At 41.0% G+C, this 25,071-nt stretch overlaps 2 protein-coding genes across 5 annotated transcripts; one reads left to right on the plus strand and one right to left on the minus strand.

Moving 5' to 3' along the window:
- The first annotated feature begins 721 nt into the window (after window positions 1-721).
- Window positions 722-12,009, plus strand: POU1F1 (POU class 1 homeobox 1). Of its 4 annotated transcripts, none has more exons than XM_050973780.1 (7): window positions 722-863; window positions 3,209-3,214; window positions 3,574-3,639; window positions 5,655-5,900; window positions 7,442-7,606; window positions 8,182-8,242; window positions 9,460-12,009. In XM_050973780.1, exons 1-7 carry the CDS (start codon window positions 722-724, stop codon window positions 9,671-9,673), a joined length of 900 nt encoding a protein of 299 aa, XP_050829737.1. In that variant the 3' UTR covers window positions 9,674-12,009. The 4 variants fall into 4 exon arrangements, with proteins under 4 accessions (XP_050829737.1, XP_050829730.1, XP_030090449.1 ...); XM_050973773.1 differs by lacking the exon at window positions 3,209-3,214 and adding an exon at window positions 4,528-4,641 and having other exon boundaries at window positions 3,490-3,639; XM_030234589.2 differs by lacking the exon at window positions 3,209-3,214 and adding an exon at window positions 4,528-4,641.
- Window positions 12,010-13,815: 1,806 nt separating this feature from the next.
- On the minus strand, window positions 13,816-24,568 carry CHMP2B (charged multivesicular body protein 2B). Its single transcript, XM_030234926.2, has 6 exons — window positions 24,432-24,568; window positions 21,654-21,745; window positions 18,552-18,746; window positions 16,171-16,273; window positions 15,146-15,252; window positions 13,816-15,015 (listed from the first exon to the last, which is right to left on the minus strand). Exons 1-6 carry the CDS (start codon window positions 24,463-24,465, stop codon window positions 14,902-14,904), a joined length of 645 nt encoding a protein of 214 aa, XP_030090786.1. The 5' UTR covers window positions 24,466-24,568; the 3' UTR covers window positions 13,816-14,901.
- Between the last annotated feature and the right edge of the window lie 503 nt (window positions 24,569-25,071).

A 25,071-nucleotide genomic window follows, 5' to 3' on the forward strand; every position in this document is an offset into this window, starting at 1 on the left:
TTTATGGGACACCATGGGCTCTGTCAAGAGCTCATCTTGGATGAACATTTAGCACATCATGCTTATGGAAAGCTGTCTGTTCAAAACTTCTTTCTGGCTACAGCTGCTTCATATTACACATCTCTGACTTACACTGTTATAGGTCAAGACAAATGATCACTGTGCAACTGCTGGGAATTAGGTTAATTCAGATTATTTTGCTATAGGTTCTTGACTATTGCAGACTTCTGTTTGAGCTCTCAGACAGGTTGCCTTCCAGACAATTGCCTGGATGAGATTTTGGAGGCAGGTGTTAACTGTGGAAACTTACTTAGTATTAAACTCACTTGTCTGTTGCCACCGACTTTGGAGACGATACTTTAATTTTTTTTCCTGGTCATTGTCCTCCACAAAAGACCTAATTGAAAATATCTGTCAAATCATGTCTCTGGTTTCCCTCTTCTTCCCCCGCCCCTCCATTAATTGGACACGTATTGTGTTTGTGTGGGAAGGAAGGAGGCTCTGTACCAGGGTAGCAATGTTGCTGGGAAAAGAACATTAAAATGGATAAAGGGATTTCCTAGTGGTATAAATACCTGCACACGACCTCCCTGTGCTCCGGAGCCCTCCTCTGTGTGTATATCCAGGTAAAATCCTGGAATAGAGTTTGAGGTGCCATCAATCCTGCAGGATCTGCTCTGGTAGAACACGGGACAGGCAGCTCTCTTGCCTCTAGGAGGGTATGAGCTGCCAAGCATTTGCTTCCTCAGACACCTTTGTGCCCCTGAATTCTGACTCTTCTCCCTCTCTGCCTCTGATAATGCATCACAGCGCTGCAGAGTGCCTGCAGGTCTCCAACCATACCACCAATGTTGTGTCTACAGGTACTTTTTTGAAAATACTCTTGCTCTCAGTTGTAATTTTTGGGTGATCGATGAGTTCATTGAGTTCTCAGTGTTTAAAGTGTTCAGTGTCAGTTTTATGTATGATTGGGACTATGCCAAAGTTAGCAGCAATTTCACAAAACTCTGCATATGAGTGAATCTGGAAAAACACAAATGTTTGTGTTTTAGATAAATACGAAAGTTTGTGACAAGATTAGACTCAAATATGCTGCCAACTTAGGTTCAAACACCTTCTTTGGTATTGCTACAGTCTTCAATGACAACTGTCATGTAAATTACTTGAAAGGTTGTTTATTATGTAACCATAATTTAAAATATTATAAACTACCTTAAATAGGAAATATATTTAAAAGACCTCAAGTGTAAATAGAGCTTGAGGGAGTTTTAAACTAGGAAAAACATTGTTTTGCAAGGCATATTGCAAACTGAATCAACACTAAGGTTTAAGTGTGATGTTCAAAATGGATAGGAGAAACCTTGCCATTATTTTTGAATCTTGTATATTTGTGTATATATAATCCAATTAGATGCATTTAAATATTAGGACTATTTAATCACTAAATATCTGAGCCAAAGAGCATTTTCTTGCAGTGTTTATACTGCTGAGGTGGGATTCTGGAATACAGAGATTGTTGATAGAAAGCCTTCATGGAAAGAAGAAGAAATAGTTGATTTATTTGAAATTGCATTAGCATTAGAATTTGATTTGGAGTTTTAACAAGAAAGCAGATTTTTCCTGAAAAGCATTGGTAATAAAGCATTTTAATGAAAAGAAAAAGCATGTATGTAGTGAAAATGGATTATTGGTAACAGAAAACAGGATCATCTTATACATTAAGCAAGAGGCTCAAAATATCCCAATACAACTGTGGGTTAGCAATAGTGGCAGGGAATAGGAGAATTTAAATTTTGTATGAGATCAAATTTACGTGTCTGTATCACAGCAGTATTATCTAGCTTCATCTGACTTGTAATGGAAAGGACAAGATGAGGGCTGGCCCAAAGCATCTGCTCACCTGCCACAGGTTCAGGATTTGGTAGTTTGTATCTGCCACCCAAGGACAGATGCCACTGCAGTCAGTGAAAATTTTGATTACAGGATCACATCCAGAAGATGATCCTGTGAAAAAACGACCCTGGGAAAGCAGAAACAGAGGGTGGTAACTATAATGACTCAAGATTTACAAATTTCAGACATAGATTAAGGAATTGTCATAAAAAGTGCCACTTTGAGTGCACATGAGGAGAATTTGTGTGCAATATAATGGTGAAAAAATTTTGAATAACAACTTATTTTAAATGCCAGAAGTTTTAGAAATGGATGTAACAATTCTTGATCACAAGAAAGGTAAAAATACTTTTGTTCAAATACTATTCTGTGTCATTCAGCTGATGTTCTGCAGTATCTTCAACACTTTAAGTGCTATTATTTCATTTAAGTAGCATCATCCTCACTATTTAATTTTAAATTATTATTAGCAAATCAAAAATTGTATTTTCATGCATTAAAGTTATGGTATGTGGATTGTGAAATAGTGGAAAAATGCAACCTATAAAGGCTTAGATCTTGACAGAAAATTTGAATTGCTGTACATGCATTACAGTTATTAAAACAATCTTTATTTTCACTGCATCTACATTAGTATAAGCATGTTTGTCTTAGTAGATTTTATATCTGTGCAAGTATATTTAAACGGGACACTTTACTGTTATGATTACTGTTGTGAAACCCAAATATTCTAATCCCTAATTAAATAGACTGTTTTGAACAACAGGAATGTGTTCTTTAAAATGTGGTCTTACATATCTGAATGTTCATGAACATTAATTTTTAATATTCTGTTTTATTGCAGTTGTTAGAGGGGGCAGTACATGCATTTTTATTCCTAACTTATACATGAGAAACAGCCATATCTCTATATTGCATTCAGCAAAAAATGGTCTCATTCTTCAGGCACTGGCTATTACTGAGCACAGACCTGAAATACCCCTGTGAAAACACTAGGGATAAATAAACAGTGTGTTTGTTGGTGCTGGTGATAGAAAATGTTTATTTAGGCCTGACTTCAGAAGAACCCAGAATTTACTATCTTGTTTCTCTACTACCTCACCAAAGCACTCTGAAATGCTTTTTGTTGCTTGGCACTCAAGAAATTGTGATTTTTGGACACGTCAAAGCAAATGTCCCAAACTGCTGCCTTTTGAAACCCAGGCCTTCATTTGCTGTGGGGTTTGCTCAACAGTGAAGGCAATTTCCTGGGACCTTAGAATTAGTTTTTGTGTGAGATTGAATGAATCAGTGTGTGGAAGTTGAGTGAGGAGAGGAACAGGTCTCCCCTTAAGACTGCAGTGCTTTTCCTGCTCAGCACTTTGTGCAAACTGGGTTTATGACATAGATTGTACCAAAAACAGCTCATCAAGGGACAGCACAACAATTCCTAATCCTGCCTCAGAGGATGTCCCACTATTTCTTGTGGCAGCTCTCCCTGTTAACCTGATGGCTGTGACCCTGTGTTAAACGCTCACTGAAGAAGATACAACTGCACAGAAGGCACTGCTTGCCTCACACTTAAAGGCTGTGTCTTGAATCTTGAGTTCTTATGAGTCCCACCTGTTTTCTCTTTGCTCCCAACTCGTGCGTGTTCGTGCATTGGCTTTGCCGCGACGACGTCGGGGTGCCCTTGGCCAGGCCTGCACTACTCCGTGCCCTCCTGTCACTATGGGAATCAGCCTTCCACCTACGGGGTGATGGCAGGTAAGGGGCCAGCCCTCAGCCGGGGGAGCTGTCAGAGTGTGGGTGTTAGCCAGCTGCCCTTTAGAGGGACCAATCCAAGACAGTCGTTTAAAGAAGATGGGATTTGGATTGAGGCGCTAGAAAAAGGGTTTGGAAATGAGTGCCCAGAGTTCCCCAAACCTCTGCATCTGTCGTGGAATCCCTCTGTATCTTATGTCTTCCTACAAGGCTGGGAAAGTCCTGTTCTTTTTGCACACCCATGGCCACTTCTCCTGGTGATTATCACTTTTTGAGGGACCAGAAGTGACATACCCAACACCCCTGTGTATGACCAGTACCTGGGCTGATGAAGCCCTGGCTAAGCTATAAAATAAAATGATGGCATAATGAAGGGATAGGTGGATTCAGCAGGCAGATCAGCCATGTGATCATAGATTTTTACACTCATGAATGCATGCTAGCATCCTGCTCGTTCTTCCCTGTCCCAGGCTCAGTAAGAGTGAGGAGAGTGAGGCACTTTTGTTCTGTAGCAGTCAATGAGATAATGACATGAACCAAGTTAACATAACTCCCAGGAAATAACTGGGACTTGGAAATAATCCAAAATCAAACTCAGAATTTTATTTCATTTAAGAATTAAGGAAATCCTAGAGTAAATCGGCATAGACTAACTAATATGTGAGACAGAGTGTAGGCTTCCTTCTTGGTATGCAAATTTCCAAATTCTTGTATTTCATCACGCATTTCTGTGTCTTTTGAAAACATTTCTGGCATTGCCCCAGTCCCTGGGGAAAGCTAATAATTACTAATAAATTATATTTCTCAGAAATTAGTTTTATTTAATTCCAAAATAAATACATTTTTATTCTTTTCTCATTTTCTTCTCCTTTCCTTACTTTATTTTCTTAGGCATCAAGCCTGCAACTCCAGAGATGCTCTCAGCAAGTCTCTCCCAGACTCGCATCCTACAGACATGCAGCATGCCCCACCCCAACGTGGTAAATGGTGTCAGCACCTTGCAAAGCAAGTCCCCCTCTTTTAAAGCATTCTTCATTATTTTTTGAGAGGTTTTTTTGGTGGTTATCTTGTGTGGAGTGTATTAAATAGTTCTATGGAGTTAGAACCTCCAACTCTGATGGGAATAATTGGGGCAGTGAAGAAAAACCTAGCTCTAACAAATGGAGGCAGCAGTGGGAGGTTAATGAAGTTCTGAGTTCTTCTACACGGTTTTGTGTAGTTTAGAAAATTGGGAAGGATGACCTGAGAACCTGGAATTTACTGGCTGCTCCAGATACACTGAGGAGTGTTAATATTTCTCCAGTAATTCCCCCCATGCCTCCCTCAGGTTAGAGACTTTTTAGCTCTATGTAGAATATCTAGGGAAAAATCGGCGCTCACTCTTAACTGCATCTCCTTGTTAAGTTTGTCATTTGGGAACAAAAGGTAATGAAAAATAGTTCTGTTTTATCCTTAAGCAATTTCTTTTTTGAAGGATCATTCTGAATGAGTTCTGGTTTTTGGTGTTTTGGTTTAGTTTGTTTTTTTTTTTTTTTTTGAGCTCTTACCTGTGTACTTTCCTCAAAGAAATTCTGTGCTGCAGCTAAGCCAAGATAGTATCTTGTCTGAGCATTAAATGGCATCTACATGGAAGTATTCTTTCTACCAGGAAATAGAGACTGGCAAATTTTAAGTGACTCAAAATGACACAGATCCATCGATCTTGTTGTGCCACTTAAGTCCAGTTTAGAGAATGGGCTTTTATTTGTGCAAGTTTAGGCTATTTCCCTCTTATTTAAGTGCTTCACAGTTTGCTAAGTGACAGGATAGCTGTGGCCGGTGAAAGGGGCTGTTGATAGGTTTCCATGCGCTGGGATAAAAAAGAGAAAACACATCCTGGGAAACTCTTAACTCCTGGATTCTCTCACATGTATTATAGGATTAAAATTGCAGGCAGGGATGATGAGGTACTGGGGGAGGTTTTTTCTGTGCAGCAGCAGAGAAGCAGTGCAGTGAGCTCTCTCTCTGGCATTGCCCAGGTGGCCTGACCCCCTGCCTGTACAAGTTCCCGGAGCACGCGCTGGGTGCCAGCTCCTGTGCCCTGGGCCACGGCTTCACTGCCCTGCCCCAGCCCCTGCTCACGGACGAGCCCGCGGCCGCGGACTTCAAGCAGGAGTTCCGCAGGAAGAGCAAGCCCGCGGAGGAGCCCATGGACATGGACTCCCCTGAAATCAGGGAGCTGGAGAAATTCGCCAACGAGTTCAAGCTGCGGAGAATCAAGCTGGGTATGTGCTTCATGTCCACGAACTAAAGGCTGGGAGAGTCCAGTGAAAGCCCAATTATTTCTGAGTGTTTTATGGTCTGGCCTCTGCTGTTGTCTCATCATAACTCTAATCCTGCCTTGTCCTGAAAAACCTCCTCCATTCCTAGAGGACTTGCATGGAATTAATGAACGTCACCTTTTAGTTTGCAGAAAGGGATTTCCAACTTTCCTGCCCTTAAATTTTCTCTGCATTTAACAGAAATAATTTTTTCTGTTCAATAAATTACATTCAGTGCCAGGTGCAATATTTTGTACAGCCCCAAATTATCTGCAATTTAGGGCAGACAGCCCTCATAACCACCTAACCTCCCATACCCATTCTTTTCCCCATGGACTGTTTGATCTGATGGTCTGCTGTCATTTCAGTATACACTGATGACATGCATGGGAAATCCTTCACACCAGTAGGAAGCTGCTCTTCCTGGTTTATTTTTTTGTGCCATGACACAGTTGGGAAGGAATTGATATCTTTGTTGCTGTGAAATAACTGCTGAGGGCAGAGGTGGGCTTAGCCCTGTCATCCTTGACATTACCACGTATAACACTGCATCAGAATTATAGGGAATCCTTTTATTTTATAAATGTAAAAATTAAAAAGTTATGTAAAATAATAATTATATAAAATTATAAGGTTATATGGGGTATGTGTGTACTATCTTAACAGCTAGAAAGCCAGTATCTTCCATTTGCAGTCAAAGTTGAAATAAAAGAAATTAGGGTTTAAAAAATTATTGCAAACTGGCCAATTTTCCTGTATATCCTTTATTTGATGTCAGCCACAGCGATGAAAGCACTTGCCAGGCCACACATAGTTAATCCCTGCATCTTCATCTGGAATTTTTTTGGTGTAAGAAAATCACATGGAGCCTCTAGAAATGCAATATGTACAGGAAAAATAATCTGAGTTTGAGCTTTACAAGACAAAACAGGTTGTGGGGCTGAGAGACACAGGGCTAGTGCAGTCAAAAAGAAGGTTAAAAGGTGCCTCATGGGACATTAAATGCCTAAAGACATCCTGCCTTGTCCTGGTACCAAAGCAGAAAAGGAGGATGATGATCCAGTCCCCCAGCCATGGCAGATCCGCATTCAGAGAAATAAGCAGGGAGATGTTGAAGACAAGTCAGAGTCTGCATGGAAACTGCAGCAGTTCTCTGATGACTTCAGCTTGGATGTTCCAACAAATAACAGGAGACCAGCAGTGCCTCTATGGATTATTGCTTGCACCATCTATAGAAATACATGGTGTGTCTGGATCCTTCTCAAATCCCTAATCCTGGAGTTGAAACTCCACTAAATCAGTGTCACACTCCGCAGAAACCACCAGGAGACTGAGCACTGCTCTGTGGTGAGCTCAGCGGGCCAAAGAGACCTCGGCAGGAAGCTCAGCCCAAAGGCACTGAAGCACACACTGACCACAAGAGCCAGCAGTGAAGGGCTGAGCATCTCAAGGAAGGTAACCCTCCTAGAAAGCTTCAAAGTTGCTTTTTCCTCTGTTTCTGGCAGGTTATACACAAACAAACGTTGGAGAAGCGCTGGCTGCTGTGCACGGCTCCGAGTTCAGCCAGACGACGATTTGCCGCTTTGAGAACTTGCAGCTGAGCTTCAAGAACGCGTGCAAACTGAAATCCATCCTGTCCAAGTGGCTGGAGGAAGCAGAACAAGTGGGAGGTAGGGAACTGAAATCCTCTAAATATTGATTTGCACTTCAAGAAGAATCCCATGTAAATATTTTAGGGCTATTATATGTCTTCTGCAGACTAAAGATTTTGTTTTACCAGCTTTAAATGCTGAGGTGTGCTTAAAGTATAGTTGTCTTTTTTTTGGATAAGCATGGAAAGGAGAACTGAAATGCACAGAGTGTACAGAATAGCAGAAATATCTCTTGGGCTGCTGGAAGAAATTTCTTCAAGTCCCATCCCAGCAAACCAGTTCCAGTCCTGTAGAGAGCCAGAGTAGGATCTGCAGGACAGCCCATTTAGCAGTGTACAGGGATTTTTCACTAGCAAAGGCCTTTTGCTTCTAGCCATTTCTGCCTATAACCATTTATAACTGGAGGTAAAACAATGACCAACCATCCTAACAATGGAAAGATCCTGTGTGTGATACTCTTCTTATTCAGCAGCACTTTCTCTTGTGCTTTCTTCTTCCTTCAAAGAAAGTGACTATTGTTTGTTTTCCAGTGCCTGTGGAATGTAACTGCCAGCTTTTATTGTTTGGCTGCTTCTTCTTTTTTTTAAATACAGCTTTGTACAATGAAAAAGTTGGAGTGAATGAACGGAAGAGGAAGCGCAGAACCACCATAAGGTAATAAATATTTAGGTTATTACAGGTTAGAAACAATTTTGGCTAAGATGCTTCTTTTTCCTCTGTCAAAATTGAAGTGCTCTTTTCTATTAATGAATATCTACATCTTGGGCTTCTCAAAGTTCCAATATTTGGAAATATTCTAGCGAAAAAAAGCCCAGCATAACCCTCCAGACCCCCAATTAATTCCAAAGTATTATATTTCACACTTTGCTCAAAACCTAAGAGGTGGTTAGTCAAAAGTAATGATGTTTCTATACTTCTGTTATATGCAGAACACCATGCTATTAATAAGCCAGTTTTGTTAAACATTAGTAAATATTGAAAAACTGACCCATAAGTGAAAGACCAAGAGATGAAATAACTAGAGCTCGAGCAGAAACTGTATTTCTGTAGCAAATACCTGCACCTTACTTCCAGAATAATGCATGAAGTGCCCTCTTGTGTCCAAAGAAGTTACAGCTACTGCTGAAACTTCTGGATGCCTCCCAGTGGCACACAAGCATGTCACATATGTGGTTTTTCAGAGTATGTAACAGAAATTGGAAGCAAATTCTATCTGGAAATAAGAAAAAAAATAACAGTATTAAATTATTCTGTTTAGTGAACCACTCAGTTTTGATCACTGCTGACTGAGGAACAGATGAGGACAGACATTTGGAGAATGTGATGGTGGCTAAAAGAGCTGGCCATAATCTCTGTGTTTTCCAGGAATACTCTAGTGCTCTCTCTATAATTAGTGAAATGCAAAACACACAGTGTTTCCCAAATCTAAGTGATAAAGCTCTTCCTCTCTGTAAACCCAAATTATTTGATTCAACCAGGTAACAACACTGATGTGCATTTGCTGGGGCAGAAGAGTGGTCAGGCTTGTTCCAATTCCCTTGACCCTACTCGTAACTAGTTAGTAGCTCTATCTCCTAGATAATATCAAGAAGCACAAATATTTTATAATTAACACTAAAATTGCACTGAGCTTGATGCTAATTTTGCCTTTTAATCACCCCGTGCCAAAATTCTGTACGATGTCACGCTGCTCGTGTCAGCAGAGAACTACAAAGTATTTTTAGTGCTTTGGGTTCCCTTTACATAGAGAAAGATGAAACAAACCAAGTCATTGCCTTCGGTGTTGTTACTTGATCTTTCTCTTGAACTAGTGGTGAAAACCTGAATGTGCAGAAAAGTTTTTAAAGGTGAAATTTTACCCCTGTATCCAGCATCGCTGCCAAAGAAGCCCTAGAGAGGCACTTTGGAGAACAAAGTAAGCCGTCTTCTCAGGAAATTATGAGGATGGCTGAGGGGCTCAATCTTGAGAAGGAAGTCGTGAGAGTTTGGTTTTGCAACAGAAGACAAAGGGAAAAAAGAGTGAAGACCAGTTTACACCAGAATGCCTTCAGTTCTATTATCAAGGAGCACCATGAATGCCGGTGAAGCTTTTCCATGTATACATGTGGATTTCTCTTTTGCTTTTTGTAAATGTTGTAAATACTGTGTTGTTAAAAAAGAGAAAAATCAGTACACCACTCATTGCTCCTACATGTTACCAGCAGCTGTAGCATGGGAAGGATTTTGCTGTCATTAATTAAGGCACTGTGAGCTCACCAGGACAGAGGTGTCACACTGCTCCTACTGCCTGCTCTGTCTCAGCCTGATATTTGACTGCCTTGACCCGGTGTCAAGTAGAAGTGGCTTGGATAATGCTTGTTATCAAAGGTAATTCTTGCTAATTTGTTATGTGCCTCAAAGTTTGGTTTGGGTAGGCTTAGCTATCAAAACAGGAATACAATTTATCTGACCTTAGGAGTTTGTGGCCTGAGGGGAAGAAAAAGAGTTATTGGGGGTTTTATTACATTGCTCTTTCTCTGCATTGTACTTTCTTCTGATTAAAACCATGTGTGGACATACTTACACCAGAGATGGTGTGTTAGGCTAAAAAGTATACAAAAGAAGAATTTATTGCACTGCACATTCCCCCTCTATTACACCCCACTAATTGAAAATAATCCCTTCTTTGTCATCCTCTAGCCTAGAAATAATTGAGGGGAAAAAATACCAGTGCCAGAGCTCCACCTATCAGGCAGGCACTGAGAAAATTAAATTAATGACTGTAGTACTCACCAGGGATAGATTATCCAGCCATCTCATCAGCCTTGCTCATTGTTATGGGAATTAGTCCATTACCATATAAGTATTTTGACTGTTTTCCCAGGACTGAAATTAAGTGAGTACACGCAAGTAGTACTGGCCAGATGCATTTTATTTTTCCATAAAACAAACCTGATGATTTAGAAAATGTCTATATAATAGGCCCAGAGAAAGCCAGAGGAGTTTAATGTTCAAGACCACTTAGAAGCAGCATGTACAAGTTAAGTGCTCACTCTCCAGTGTACATTAAATTATCTCTGATACTTATTACAGTGACTGTAAGCATGTTCAACAATGGAAATCAGGCTCCTGGATTTCTAAAAAAACCACATTTTTATGGATGAATGCACCACTCTAAGCCCTTAACTGAGAAGAAAACTTCAATTTAATAACTCAAAGGGGACAAACTGGCTATGTACTCCCTTCAGGCTGCTTTCATCGTTAGCATAGCTCATCCTCTATAGCAGAGACCAAGGTGCATACTTCTATCCACCACAGGTTACCAACAGGTCAAAGGTCATGAACTTTACAAAAAAAGTTCAGCTGAGAGGATCAGCACTCAGAAAAGGTGGTGGCATGCATTGGTGTACCTTTCATGTGATGTGGTCAAATGTTCTGTATGCTGAAATCACTATCTGGTATATAAAAACTTTATTTAAATTCTAAATTATTTTCTTAATTATAAAAGGCTTCCTAGAAATGCTATCAGCCTGTACATCCCAACCTCCTCATCCAATAAACTATTCCTATACTTTTGGCACTCCAGGCAATGGTTTGTATCTCTGTTTTGGTAACACTTTTTTTTTTAGCTGTGTGTCATGCTGCAGTGTATTTTAGAATGCTCTAACAGATAGTTCCAGGGCAGCCTTGGTGTAAGGTGGTGGTCTCTTGCCACTCAAAGTCTCACAAGTGAAAGCTAATTGCAGCAACTGAGTAAAATAAAATGAAAGGTGGCACATAACAAACTTACCTTGCAAAGGAATGACAAAAGGCTAACTGGCGGAATCAGCCACTATTTAAACACACCTACCTGCTGCCACAGAAATACAAACAAATCAGAATTATTTAAAGAAGAAAAGCTGGATGAAATCAATTTCAATGGCTGCAGCTGGAGCTTTACTTACAGAAGGTGGTAATTCATTTTTTTCCTCTAGGAACAACGTAATTACCACCAATTACTCTTGATTGGGGTCGGGGAGGACCCAACCTGCATATTAAGGCAGGATTTCCAAGGAGCAGCTCTATAAACCTGCAGCAGTTTAGTTGGCCATTCAGCCAAGCTGGGCTGTGCTGTTCTTGAGATATTTGTGGGGTTTTTTCTCGCCCTTCTTTTCCCGTGGTAACTTTAGGCAAGGGTGTTAAAACCACACTAGAGGGCAAAACAAGGTGGTATCACAAGGTTTAAATCTGAGGTTCAGCTGTCTCTGCAGAACTGTGATGTGCTGAGCCCTGATGTGAGGGACACAACTGACCAAGCACAGGCCAAGCTGCTGAGCAAAGGTAAGGTGAATAACTTGAAGTGTCTCTCTGCTACTCAATGTGTGTGCATTGAATGTTTTTATTACAGTGAATGTAGAACACTTTTATTGTAGTGTTTATACAAGTAGTTGTAATTTATGATCCAAAACTGTTCTCAAAACTAATATTTAGATTTAGTTTATTGAAGTGATCAGTTGCATCTTAGCAATAGAGTCTGCTCAATTATGAACTGTACTAAAAAGCTGATGGAGGCAGGCTGTTCACCTTGCTGCCTAATGTAAGAACTAGGAGTAAATAGAGGAAGATGGAAAGAAGCTTAAAACAAAACAAAGTGGTGTTTTTTTAACATGCTTGGGAAAAAAACATGTGGGTGCCAGAAGTTCCTTTGTATGGAGGAGTTCTCAGATAAGAGTCACTCAAAGCTGGTGTGTATAGAACTTGCACAGGGCTCTGCATGTATTTTATTTTTGAAACAGAGATTGGAAGAATATTAAGGGAGGAAGCATCATCAATGCTCATTGTGTTCTCATTGCTCCCCTGGGAATTGCTTCTGGGCCCTTGAGGAATAGGGCTCTGGGTAGAGCCATTTTTATGTGTGTGCACAACTATGTCATTGCTCCCAGATGGAGACTCAGATCCAGTTCCTATTTAGGTGCTAGCAAGGATAAAGGAGGGTAAGGATTGAGTGGTTCCACTGTTTTTTGGTTTTTTTTTAATCACTCAATGTGATTTAAAAGGAATTTGTATCTAAGCAGGAGGTGCAAATTGTTTAGACTGATCCAACATACTGACCATAATTGCAGACACTTAACAAGCTTGCAAACCTACAGCACTTCCCTCTCTGCTACCCAAAGAGTTTTACACAGGTTAGAGCTGCAGGATTGAAAAGGTAACTTGCAACAAACCACGGGATTGATGCTGACACTAGCCCTACTTCAGCAGTCCTAATAGCACCAAAAAAGCAATACTTCCTGTTCCTCAAAGACCCAGAGGAAAGAACTCATGGAATTATGCCCAATTTTGACAGTTACTGAAAGCATCAACCGCACACCTCATTCAGAAAGGACACAAGCCTTGGTGTTCAACCAAACTACAAACAACCACTAACACTTTATCCCTAGGTTCACATTATGATTTCTCTTTCAATGCCACAGAGCACTGCTTGGGCGTGAGGTTCCAGACAAGAGAATGACAACTTGAACGAGTCTTTTCTAAATGTTAAATTGAAGGCCCAAAAGCAACTACAATAAATATGATGGTGCTTTATCAAAGCAAGTCAAAGGAATATTTATCAGAGCTCACAAAGAAAGCCCAGTAAGAGACAGAAGTGTAAGACTAACCCTACAGATGACAAAGTCATTGTGGGATAAAAAGCCTTTTATTAGAATTTTACAAAATAACTTGTTAAAAAAAAATCACCCCATATTGGATGTATGCAATATATTAACTTATACATTCCTACCTGACAGATTCAGTTTTGCATTATTTCTTTGAAAGAGAAAGAACACCTGCAATTCTAGGCCTAAAACTTGAGGAAGGCTCTCCTATGAGTTCTCTTTGCTGACTTCAGTCCTAAACAGTAGATGGTGCAACAAGAGCAGATTCACTGAGGTTTCCTGATACACTTTGCCTAGCAGCAAAGTCTCTTTATGAGGTTTGTTCCCCCCCCAGTTTTCCTGGTTTTGCTTTTGGGAGGTATTTTGATTTTCTCTTTTTAAAGCCAAGATGATTGTTGTTTCTGTTCAATGAGCAGCACCACTAAATCAACACTGAGGGGTAAATATCTCCAGCACTCAGGAGGAATATCACACCATCCAGGAAGTAATAACTGGGAACTGCATTCTCATTTTGTCTATTTCAAGTATCAACAGTTCTTACTCCTTAGCACAATGCATATTCCACGTAAAGCTAGAATTGTGTTGATGCAGTTCAGAGACCATAGAAAAACCTTCACAGAACCAGAATGCTTTTATTATAGTGTTTAGACAAGTAATTATCATTTTTGATCCAAAATTGTTCTCAAAACTAATATTTAGATTTAGTTTATCAATGTGATCAGTTGCATCTTAGCAAACAATACAATTATGCAGTTATCTTCCATTAAGAAGTACTGTAAAATATATACAAATGTTGCTTCAGGCAAATGTCCTTTTTTCAAGTGCACAAGTTGTGTTTCTGAATGAGTGCATCTCTCCACTTCAGCACTGAGTCCCATCAAGTGTACTGAGAGGTCTCACCAAAGCATTTTGTAAAATCATCTTAATTATTAAGTTTACTCACCTTTCAAAGACTCCTGAAAGAAAATCACAAAGGTACAAGATTTATATACATAAAGGCACAGCAATTCTGTTGAAACCAGCTATGTTACAGTAAAATAGAGTTCAATCAGTGCCTTTCATGCAACAAATTTCACTAACAAATGTAACTCCTCTTCCAGAAAAATTAACTGCACAAGGAGTGTATCCTTCCCTTCTGGTAAGAGGAATAACAAGCTATTATTTCATCAGCTCAAAAGGAATTTGGAAGAAATACATAAAATGCTTTTTCTTTCTGCCTAAATTATCTAGACATTCAAAGCTATTTCTCATTGAAAAAAAAAGTTTCTGACTAAGAGCCAAGGTGAAGTTTCATTTGTGCTAAGAGATGGCAGACTAAATGTTTCTCTAATGATAGTTTTGTAAAAATGATAAATATTACATAGGTGCTGTCCTAGGAAGTGGCATGACCAGCCACTGAATAGCCAGTTCTAGAGACAGATCAGTAACAGAGATGGAAGAAAACTTTGAATCCAGAGGACAGATCTGGATCAGGTGTAAGTGAATTTATTGTTAGAACTACACCCCTGGTTGGTCCAGAGTCAAAAAGACTCCATGCAATGGATAAAAAAAAGTACTTTTCTCTGCAAATCCATCTTCAAGTTGTCATTTCTGAGACTTCTGGGTTCTCCTAGAAATCAGTTGCATTGAAAGAGTATTTGCACTTTGCACATGTGTGTAGGGCTGAGCAGCCAGCAGGCAGACTCTGAACTGGATCAGTTAATCCACGCCCAAGGCTTTGAGCTGACGCTCGATCTCCTCATCCGATATGGTGGCGGCGCTCGATGCCGATGCAGAGGGCAAACCCCTGGCAGCTGAGGGAGCTTTGGCCATCTGGAAGGAGACACAAGTTTCCTTCAGTCAGAATAACGCAGGTTATGACAAGCTGACTTTTAGAATAAACTATTTTTTAAAAATGGAATGCAGGGGAAAAAGCACATCAGCTGTGCAAAACCAGCCATACCTTGCCAGAGATTTCAATCCCGATCTCGTCAAGCACTTGATTAACAATATCTTGGGTTTCTTCCTCTTCATCAGAAGCATCAAAAATATCATCCAGAGTATCATTAACTTAGAAGAAAAAAAAATCAAGATTGTATTAAGGAAAAGGGTGACTAACAAGACCTAGTGCCAACTTTCTACCTTCCCAGAACACAGCAGTAATACCACGGTGTGAGATACCAGCAAAGGCATCTGGGTGTGGGAGGCTTTCTTAGCTCTGCCTTGCAAAGCCCGTGAGCACAGCCAGGGCAACAACAGGGTAAGGCATGGCTGTTTTTATAAAAATGTTCAGTTCCACCTAAAGAGCTTAGCTGCAGTATCTCTCCCCATATTACATTTTAACATTTCTGCAAAACATCTATGGTTTCATAAAAAACCCTTTCCTCTCTTCTTCCTCCAAACAAAGTTGCAAAGTAGTTAACTACTCAGATAACTTGTGTGCAGTTGAGGTGTTTCCATCTTGGTTTGAGTCCATGCTACTTAATATGACAACAGGGCAGGGAATTGGTTGGGGAGAAGAGTGGGAGCAACACCAGGAATTAGCTGACAGTGAACACATACATGCAGGAACAAGGAATTTGCTGCCTTCACAAAAAGTTGTGGCTTAATTTAAGAAAAATGAGACAGAACCATTTCATACCACTATGGGCAGAAAGCTGAGATTATCAGTGTCTAAATTAAGGCAAATTTTCAAGTCCCCCTACCAGTTATGTCACCAAGGCCTTGAATGGGTCTCAAACCCTCTTCCCTGCCAGAATGTTCCTTCTAAAAATATGAAGAATGTTTTGCAGAAGATGGGAAGGAACAGATTCTAGATTTAATACCTAGAGCTTCTAAAAAGCCTAAGTCAGCATTCCTACTGAGACATACATTATTTTGTTTGCTCTACATTTTTACTGTCAGTCTCATTAACTATAGAAATAAACTTCAAACATCAGTGTTTTCAGGCTGCCAAGAGAAGCCAGCCCCGTGAAGTGCAGAACTTACTCATCTCTTCAGTCATATCCATCTTCATGTTTTCCTTCTGGAAATTCTGCATAGTTTGTAGTGTCTTTTGTGGATCCATTTTCTTATTAACTGCTTGCATTGTCTATTAATATGGAAAAAGCTCTTAAATCATACAATGAGACATTAGTAATTATCAGTGCATTCATTAAAAAAAAATGCTTTAATCCAAATTTCACTTTCCTTGTCTCTCTACATCCCATGGGAACATTAGGTAAGTGACAGATCAATGGTACAGCCTGCACTTAGGACACTAGATAGCAATATTTCTTACTAACTTTTAAATGTGTGCATCTTTCTTGCACCATGACTCTCCCCTGGCCTTGTATTAGGACAAATCCAACAGATCTGAATGAAAAGAATGGAGAACATTTCTTAACTTGAAGGCCACACACATTAAAGAAGTAAATGGCTGCAGGTTCTTATTCAGAAAGGACCATTTATTTGAACCACCACTGGAGGACAGGCCTTAAATTGTTTCTTGATGTTACAATTTAAATGAAAAATTACTTTTCTCTGAAAAGAAAATAACCAAATGTTGAGGAAGTACTTATTTAGGGTGCACCTGTGTGATGGGTGGAGATCTTGCTGTGACAGTGAAATAAACTTTGCCCATTTTACTGCCTTTGTGGGCACTGCTATGGGGCACTTCCCTCTTTCCTAAAAGGCAAGTTACTGTGGGAAATCAGAATCTAAATACAGACATAAGCAATTCAAATGTAAAATTTAACCATCTTTGAGAAGATAAAAGACTTGGTTAATTAAAAGAGATGGAATCAAGCCACTACAGGCTTCACAGATGGGCTTCTGCCTTCATGTCTGAGTTTCTTCCAGGTGATAACGTACTATGATCCTAATGTTACTTGAATTTCAAAGACTGTGCTCGTGGTCACATTATTTGAATTTAACAAGTTTTTCTGGACTTGGAAGGTGCTGGTATAAATGGATGTCAAAAGTATCTGCACTGATAGAGAGTTTACATATCTTCAGAAAATAAGGGTCAGATGCATGAAAAAATGATCAGGTAACTTAACTAGACTTTACTATGTTCAAAATTAGCAACATATATGCTAAGAAGTATACTGAAAGTATACATACTTGAAAGCTTTGCATTCACATATTTGCCTTGCTTGTTAAGGCAACTGATCCCATACATTTTTCACTAATGGTTTTATGAGATTAACAATTCATTAAGCTTCCCATGTTGATCAGAAAAAATATTCACTTTAAAAGCGATCAAAAGAATTTAAGACTTTTCTCTCCAGTAATATTACACAAATAGTACATACAATTACCTGCTGTTTAAAAATATTTTTAGATTTTTTTTCCTACTGACCTAATCTTCCTAGCTACTCCAGTGACACTGGTTTTGAGAAATTTAATCCAAAATCTATCACAGATAAAAACAAGTCACCCACATATTAATTAAAAAGCAAGACTAACTTGTTCACGAGTGCTATGTAAGAATACTGAGTAAGGTGTTGAACCTGATCAGTCAGACAAGTTCAATTTGTAAATCTGCTGCACAGCCACAGCTCTGGATCACTGGCTGGCTGGAATCTGCCCTCATGCTGTGTCTAAAGGCACCTGACCACCAAACCCTTGTGGTAATTCCTTTCTGCACTGAGTTGCATTGCTGTGTTTAACTGGATTTAACTTGGGACTGGGATCAAAGCCCAGCTTGGTCTACAGTGATGCAAACTAATTCTGCACCTTGAGCTGAACAGTCCCCCTTGTCAAAAGCCAAATCCATCTTTATCAATTGAGGGAAATAGGGGAAAATTCACACCTAACTTGGAAAACTGAGACTTCACTCTGAGATGAGATTTGGGAGGAAACTTAATGCAATACTCTTTCCTGAGAGGGCACAGAGAAAATGACAGCAAATTCCAGATTAGATTTTTTTTTAGGAATTTTAGATCCAAAGCAATAACCTACTTTTTTCAAAAGCCACAAAGCTATTGTGACACAGTACCTTGATTTCTAGATGAATCATGCCCTACTTTTTCCCAGTAAAAACCGCTTGTGAAAATAAATACAGGCAAGGCACTGTAGCAGCAGGGTTTGGGTTTTTTCTATGGACTAAAAGAGTTCATTCACTGGCATTAGTTTATTTTTGTCATGTAAACATTTGACAGATGTCTAGCCCAACAAAGTATGTAGGTGCTATATGGATAGATTGACCAAACAAAAGTGTAACAATACAAACCCAAATTATGTTTCCCTACTGTACCCTCACCACCCCTGTGCAGTGAGTTTTAGTAGTGCAATTACCTGCAACTACCAAAAATTACCCAAAATAACAGAATTTTTGCAACTGTATGCTGCATTTGAATATAAAAGAGTATCTTGTGGTGCCTTACTTTTGCTGTGGCTGACATAGCTCCTGCCATCTTCATCTGGGAGTTCATGACCTTAGTTTGAGTGGACATGGAAGTGACTTTGGAGCTCACAGCATAGGTTCGGTTCTTCTGCTTCCGCAGCTGCACCAGCTGCTTTGCCAGCACTTTGCAGGCCTCTTTGTTACCAGTCTTAGCCATTTTCTTGATTTCCAGTTCCTGTGAAAAAAGGTGTGAGATTAACTGCACAGAATTTCCATTCATGCAAAGACTATAATTAAGCCTTACCGCTAATAATGAAATTCAAAATTAACTAGCCTCTTGAATCTTTTAAGACATTTAAGTTATATAAATAGCTCCTTGCTTTTTTAACAAGGCTGTTTAGCAGAATCAATGTCATGCTGGTATGATTTGACCACAAGGAAAAAACTCAATGAAACTGAATTATAGCGTGGTAGCACACAGTTCCCCCAAAGACTTCAATTTCTGCATGATGTCACATTCACTTCTATGTGCACATTTGACTTTGTCTCTGGATAAGCAGCCATACTTCAAAAAAAGCCCCAAAAAGTGAAGGAATTATAATGTCCAGTCAACTACTGGTGCCATGGCTCTAATCAACTTTGATTTCTTGCAATCAAACAACATCATTCATGTAAGAAATGGAGAGTTCTTTTCAATGCTTTTTCAGCCTCAAGAGAACCTCACAGCCTTTTGGGGAAGAAGTAGAAAAAGTTAGATGACCATTAATGATGTTAGTTAGATGACCAATAATTATAGGCTCTTAACCCTTATAATTTAGCAGGACTTAAATCATAATAAAAATAGCATAATTTAACATGTGCTTATGCTGTAAGAAAGACACTTCTGTCTTTGAAAACCAAACCCAAACCCCAATCTGTCAATTAAAAGAGAAATAACAATCTGTTTAGCCCAGAGGTACCAGGAAAAAGCCTGGCACAAATAATCTTGTCAGCTGGGATTATTCAAAGTGTGCCTTCTGATTTGTGACTTGGTAATGTAAAAATTGCAACAACTTTTTCCTTTACAGACTTTTTAAGCAGGTCTTGCCACACTGGCTCAGTTTTCTGTAGATGTCCATTTGTCCATTTTGATTTTTACCATTAAGTAAAAGCAGCTTTTAAAGACCAGCTTTCTCCTGAAATTTTTCAGGCTAATATGCCTGCTATAGGTATGCAGTTGCTTCACTTTATGTGCACTGGTAATCCAGAAAACTGCACTCATAAGAAGCTATGAAGAGATAAATTCTGGTCCCCAGGACAGGCAGAACAGTCACCTTTAAAGGCAGATGTAAACTGGCCCACTGCATCACCCTGACTACCAGAAAAGTTCACAGTTAAGTTTATTCCAGAGATGGCTCTGGCACAAAATCCCCTCTGCAGATTCACAATTTCTTAAGGGTGTGCCATACACACTATTTTTAACCCAGGAAGGTACAGAGTGGCAATGAAGCAGCATGAGACTGTTCAAACCTTAGAGGCCTGAAATAGAAGTAAAGCTGTGCTCTTTGAAAGTAGCTCACAGAAGCCACAAAAATTCCTATAACATCACCAGAATATTATTTCCTCTTTTTTTTTTTTTTTTTTTTTTTTTTATCTAAAGTATTGTGAAGGCTGGAGGGATTAGAAATGTTTGAAAATAGGGATTTTCTCAGTAAGTTGAAAGACCTTCATAGCTTTTAAAACCTGATTTTTTCCAAGTAAAATTCTTTGCTAAATCACTGCATATAATCCACCTTCAGAAATCAAACCCTATCTACAGATTATTTTATCCTAATTAAAATGAATTTGGGTAAATTTGGTGTACATTATCTGCTTTTGAAAGGTCTGGGGCAAGCTTACTGAAGTCAGTTATGTTCTTCTGGGAAAAAAAAAATCAAGATTTGTATAGTTATATCAGTTTACTGAACTGAAACAGAACTGTCTGCATACATTAAGGTATTTTTAGCTGTAGAAATAATATAATTGCATAACTTGATTTTCTCAGAGTAGTACCTTAAAATTAAAGGGGGGAAAAAAAAAAGGTCTTTCTGGAGAAAGCACATAATGAAATGTTTTTGAGATTGACTGATAAGCCCCTGATCCCTCTTCACCTGATATGACACTGAAAATTAATATTTATTTTCCATTGCTACTCTCATTCCAGCAGCAAATTTTAACTTTTTCAAAGACATATTTTACTGCTCCTTTCTTCTTCTCAGAAATCCAACATTTCTAAACCACTCAGTGTGGTAAATCATCAACACTTCAGCCTGAATAGCCACTAAAATTAGGGTTATTTCCATATTTGGAATATTTCATACTGGAAAAAATGCCTTACTTATGAGCAACCTACTATATTCTACATGTCCAAGGCTTTCAGAAACAGTTTCTCTGATCTTTTAGTTTATTATTCCCAGCTCTTGGTATTCATGCAACCTGCTGCCACAAACCACCACCTCAATAGCTGCTGGAAAGGGCTGGATTTGCACAGCTTTTCCCACAGTCTGAGCATGCTTCATGCATCAAACCCCACCATCTGGCACATCCATTTCTCCTCTTATAGTGCCACACAGGTGCAGCATTCAGCCACTGAGTACTTGAAAGCTCACACACAGTAAGTTCTGAATACATCTTAATTTAGGCAAACAGTCCTACTATTATCAGCTAATTTTAGGGAAGTTCTGTCTGAATGAAAAGAACAACTCTAGGGGTACTCATGATACCCTGTGGTTTTTCAAGTACTCTCTCCCACTGGACAGTCATGCTAACACGTGATAGCATTTCTACTTCTTGTAATTTTTCCACAAGACAAGTGATTTACAAACCTTTTAGAAAAAAAACTCAACCTTTTGAAGGACAGAGAATGCAGGGAATTGCAGGGAAAACCCAATGTGGTTATTTTACCTAAACACATTGTTTCAGGATTTTCCTATGTCAAAGGCTGAGAATCACTTTTAGACAGTAAATATTTTCCAACACAATTTGAACTGAGAAATGAAAAAAGGAAGACAACTGGTTTTAGTATTTCATTATTATGCATTGATTGGTATCTTTAAAATCTTGCAAGTTTTTGATTGTGTGTGTATGTTTTAAAGAGCAAAATAAAGTTCCCTGTCATACTTACCAGTTGTTTTTCCTGTTTTTCAAGTGCTGCTCTGTCTCTGCTTATAGCCCTCTGTGTACCTCTTAACTCTCGATTTTGTTCCTTTATTATATCTGGAAAGAAAACATTGATAGCTGGGCAAAGTTTTTCAATACTCCATAAACATCTGCTAAGCACCCTGCAGACATGCAGCATGTTTCACACCTCCCTTTGTTCAGAGTGAAGTTTCAGCATTTCAGATACAGAAAATATAATCTGGGATACCACAACATCATTGTATCAGCAGTGTGGGCTACATCCTGTTAAAAACATAGCTGTTTTACCTTTACCTAGGATGTTACTTTGTACCATAACCACAGCAAGAGCCTTAATCCCACAGTAAGACATCTGTACACACACCTTCCTGCAAGTCCAGTGCTAACTCAGCAATATCTAGGTCACTGCTTATTCTGCTCTGGGGAGCCTTCCTCTCCTCCACATCTGTGTAGCCCCTCTTCAAGTCAGTCTATAAAGCAACAGTACTTGACACTTTTCAACTAGGAGATGCTTAAGAATAGTACGGTGGGAAAGTGGAGGCCTTAACAACAAATTTCAGCTTACTGACAACTGATGTAGCCAGCAAAGCTTGAACACTGTCAGGTGAAACCCATCATCCTTCACAGGAGTCCTGTACTATTAAAAATTATATATTGATAACATCCTCTTATGAAAGCAAGTATTATTTACAGTCTAGGCATCAATCATGCTAGCTGCAACTAACTTTTGGTAGGATTTACAGCACGTGCTTGGGTGTGATTCACCTGGGCAAAGGCAGAGCAGGACGGCTGCATGTGACTCAGCATCCTCTGACCTTTGTAGAGGAAAGCAGTTATTATGGATTCAGCTACTCCTATGTCTGCACTTTGGGTGGGAGTTTCAAAGGAGCAGACTGTCACATAAACTTTCTTTCGACCTCACGAAGGATAAATTATAGAATCACAGGCCATCCTTTTCATTTTTTAAGGTCTGAGGCAATTTTTCTACAAACAGCGAGAAGCATTCATGTTTTTCATTCCCAAAGCCAGAAATACTGTAAAACACCCATTGCTGGAATTATTTCAACGTTAATAGGTTTGAATCAGAACAAAATCCCAAACCTTTAGTGGCATTTTAAAGACAGAATGTACATTTCCTCTTCCAACCTTGCTGGAGATTGCCCAGTTCTTGGGCAAAGAAATATATATTAAAAAAAAGAGTGTGAAAATGACACCTGATTTTACAATGCTACTACTGAAAAAGTAGTGAGTACTACAGAAAAAGCATTCTTGCTGGAGATGCAGACTTTTCAGTGGACAATAACTAAGAACTGAAACAATAACTAAGAACAGAGAAAATAATTCTGAAAATGCTACAGGCAAGTAATTTTGAAGGTAGATAAATGTATATTACTTGCACAGCTGCACTTGGTGAAATTGAAAGAAAAAGCTTAATAGCTACATACAAGACTGCCTTTTCTAACTACACTACTTTTAAAAAAATCCTTAGTATAGCGAGCTGGAGAGGTAGGAACTTCAAGGTGACAGCAAACAAGAACAGTACTTAGGCGACAATAAGGGTAAGTAGGATGCTTATTTCTGTAGTTTCTGATCCCCCCAGTGGCTTCAACTAAGGATGGCAATAAACTGGAAACAACTATCTGCAGTTACGGACTGTTTACTTTGTTTTTAGAAGTGAAGGCCAAGATGAGAACTTGGTTCTTGTTTGTTTCTGATAACTGAGGAAAATTCCCAGCTACTAGAGCAGACAGAATACAACAGGTTATTCTAAGATAAGTCTTATGCCATGAGCCACTCCTGTGTGTCACACTGTCGTCACACACACCAGGGCAAGGAGGAAGCATTCCTTCAAACAGGCTGGACAAGAGACATCCAACAGGGCTTGACCTGGCTCCTGCAATCTTTCCTTGGTCATGGAAGCTTAATGCCAGCTCCCTTTCTCCTCTTCTCAGGTGGTGCATCTAAAAGGGGAAGAGCCAGGTGGGACCTGTGCGCGTTCCCTGCGGTGACACACAATTGGTTGATGTGCAGCGTCATTTCTTGCGAGCCCTTTTCAAACGCCGACCCCCAGCTCTGACACGGGGCACCCAACACACCAGAGACCCAAACCTGGGGCTCGCCAACCCTGGGCCACGACAACAGGGAGAGCTGAGCATCGCCCAGCGGCCTGCAGGCAGCTAAGTCCTTCGGGGCTTTATTTGAGGATGGTTATTTCTGCCGAAGTTTAGGCGTTTTGACGCCAGCTTGGCTACAAAGAACCAAGACCAAGTTGTTTCCACAGCGGCGCGGAGCCCAGGGCCGGGCGGCGGCGGCTCCCGCAGCCTGGACGTGGCTCCGCACAGCGGCACCGCTGGCGTCCCGGCTCCCCCTGGGCCCCAGCAACTCCTGCCGGGCCTGTTTTGTGTCCCTCGCCGCCACCGAGCGATGCCGCTCCTCCTCCTCCCTCACCCACGGCCCGGGACGGCCGGCACGGCTCCCACCCCTCCCGGAGCGCCAGGAATCCTCGGCCCCGCTGTGCCAGGGCCGGCCCGGCCCGGGGGCTGTCCCGGAGCACCGCCGGTGAGTCACGGCGGGCGGACCAGGGCCTCCCGCTCCGCTCCTGCGAGCTCCCGCTTCGCCGGGACGGAGCCCGAGACCACGACCCCCGCCGGGCTCCCGCTGTCCCGGAGCCCCGGCCGGGACTGGCCCCGCGCCCGGGGCCGTGCGAGGGCTGGGGGCGGCCGCTGCCGGGGGCGCGGCGGGGCCTCCCCGGGCGCCCACTCACCGTCCACGGTCTTCTTCTTGAAGAGCGAGGCCATGGCGGCGGCCGGACCCCCGCAGCCGCCTCGGCGGGCTCCTGTCGCCTCCTGCTCCGGTGACCAGGAAGCGGCCGGGCCGCGATCGCCCGCCCGGCTCCGCCTCCCGGCGCCGAGGGGCGGGCAGGGGCCGGGCCGGGGCTCCGCGCTGCGCCCGCCCACCCTGCGGGACCGGGCCGGGGCTGGCCCCGGGGAGGTGCGGCTCCCGTGGGCAGAGGGACCGGCTGAGGGCGCGGTTTCTGTTCCTCCATGTGAGGTGTTTTTGTCTGTCCGCCCTGGTTTGGGCACCCCGAGCCGCGGGAGAGGCTCTGCGGGATCGGCCCGGCTGTCCTGGGAGCGAGCCAGGACGGGGCGGGGATGTCCCGGCTCCCCGCTCCGTGTCCCGCTCGGTGCCTTGGCTTCTCTTCTTGTACTCTTTAAAGAGGGTAATTCACTTCATGTAATCTCTAAAGAGTGAAATGAAAACATATCAGAAGTTAATTCGGCAGTGTGGTGCTCTCCGTGCTCGCCGCTTGGTTTTCCGAAACACCGGTCTCGTTGGAAATAGCAAGTTTTCACTATTTTTCATGTGCCACTTTAGTTATTTTTCACTGGCTGAAATCCAGATCA

This window comes from Serinus canaria, chromosome 1, assembly GCF_022539315.1.
Source record: "Serinus canaria isolate serCan28SL12 chromosome 1, serCan2020, whole genome shotgun sequence".
Lineage (NCBI taxonomy): Eukaryota > Metazoa > Chordata > Aves > Passeriformes > Fringillidae > Serinus > Serinus canaria.

Bases quoted from the DNA above. Each gene is read 5' to 3' on its own strand.
- POU1F1 (XM_050973773.1), top strand. From the start codon at position 722: ATGAGCTGCCAAGCATTTGCTTCCTCAGACACCTTTGTGCCCCTGAAT. The intron at 3,640-4,527 runs GTAAGGGGCCAG...TTATTTTCTTAG, and splicing joins CACCTACGGGGTGATGGCAG to GCATCAAGCCTGCAACTCCA. The intron at 7,607-8,181 runs GTAGGGAACTGA...TTTTAAATACAG, and splicing joins GGAAGCAGAACAAGTGGGAG to CTTTGTACAATGAAAAAGTT.
- CHMP2B (XM_030234926.2), bottom strand. From the start codon at position 24,465: ATGGCCTCGCTCTTCAAGAAGAAGACCGTGGACG. The intron at 18,747-21,653 runs GTAAGTATGACA...CTTTTTTCACAG, and splicing joins AAAAACAGGAAAAACAACTG to GAACTGGAAATCAAGAAAAT. The intron at 16,274-18,551 runs GTAAGGCACCAC...CCATATTAATAG, and splicing joins CTATGTCAGCCACAGCAAAA to ACAATGCAAGCAGTTAATAA.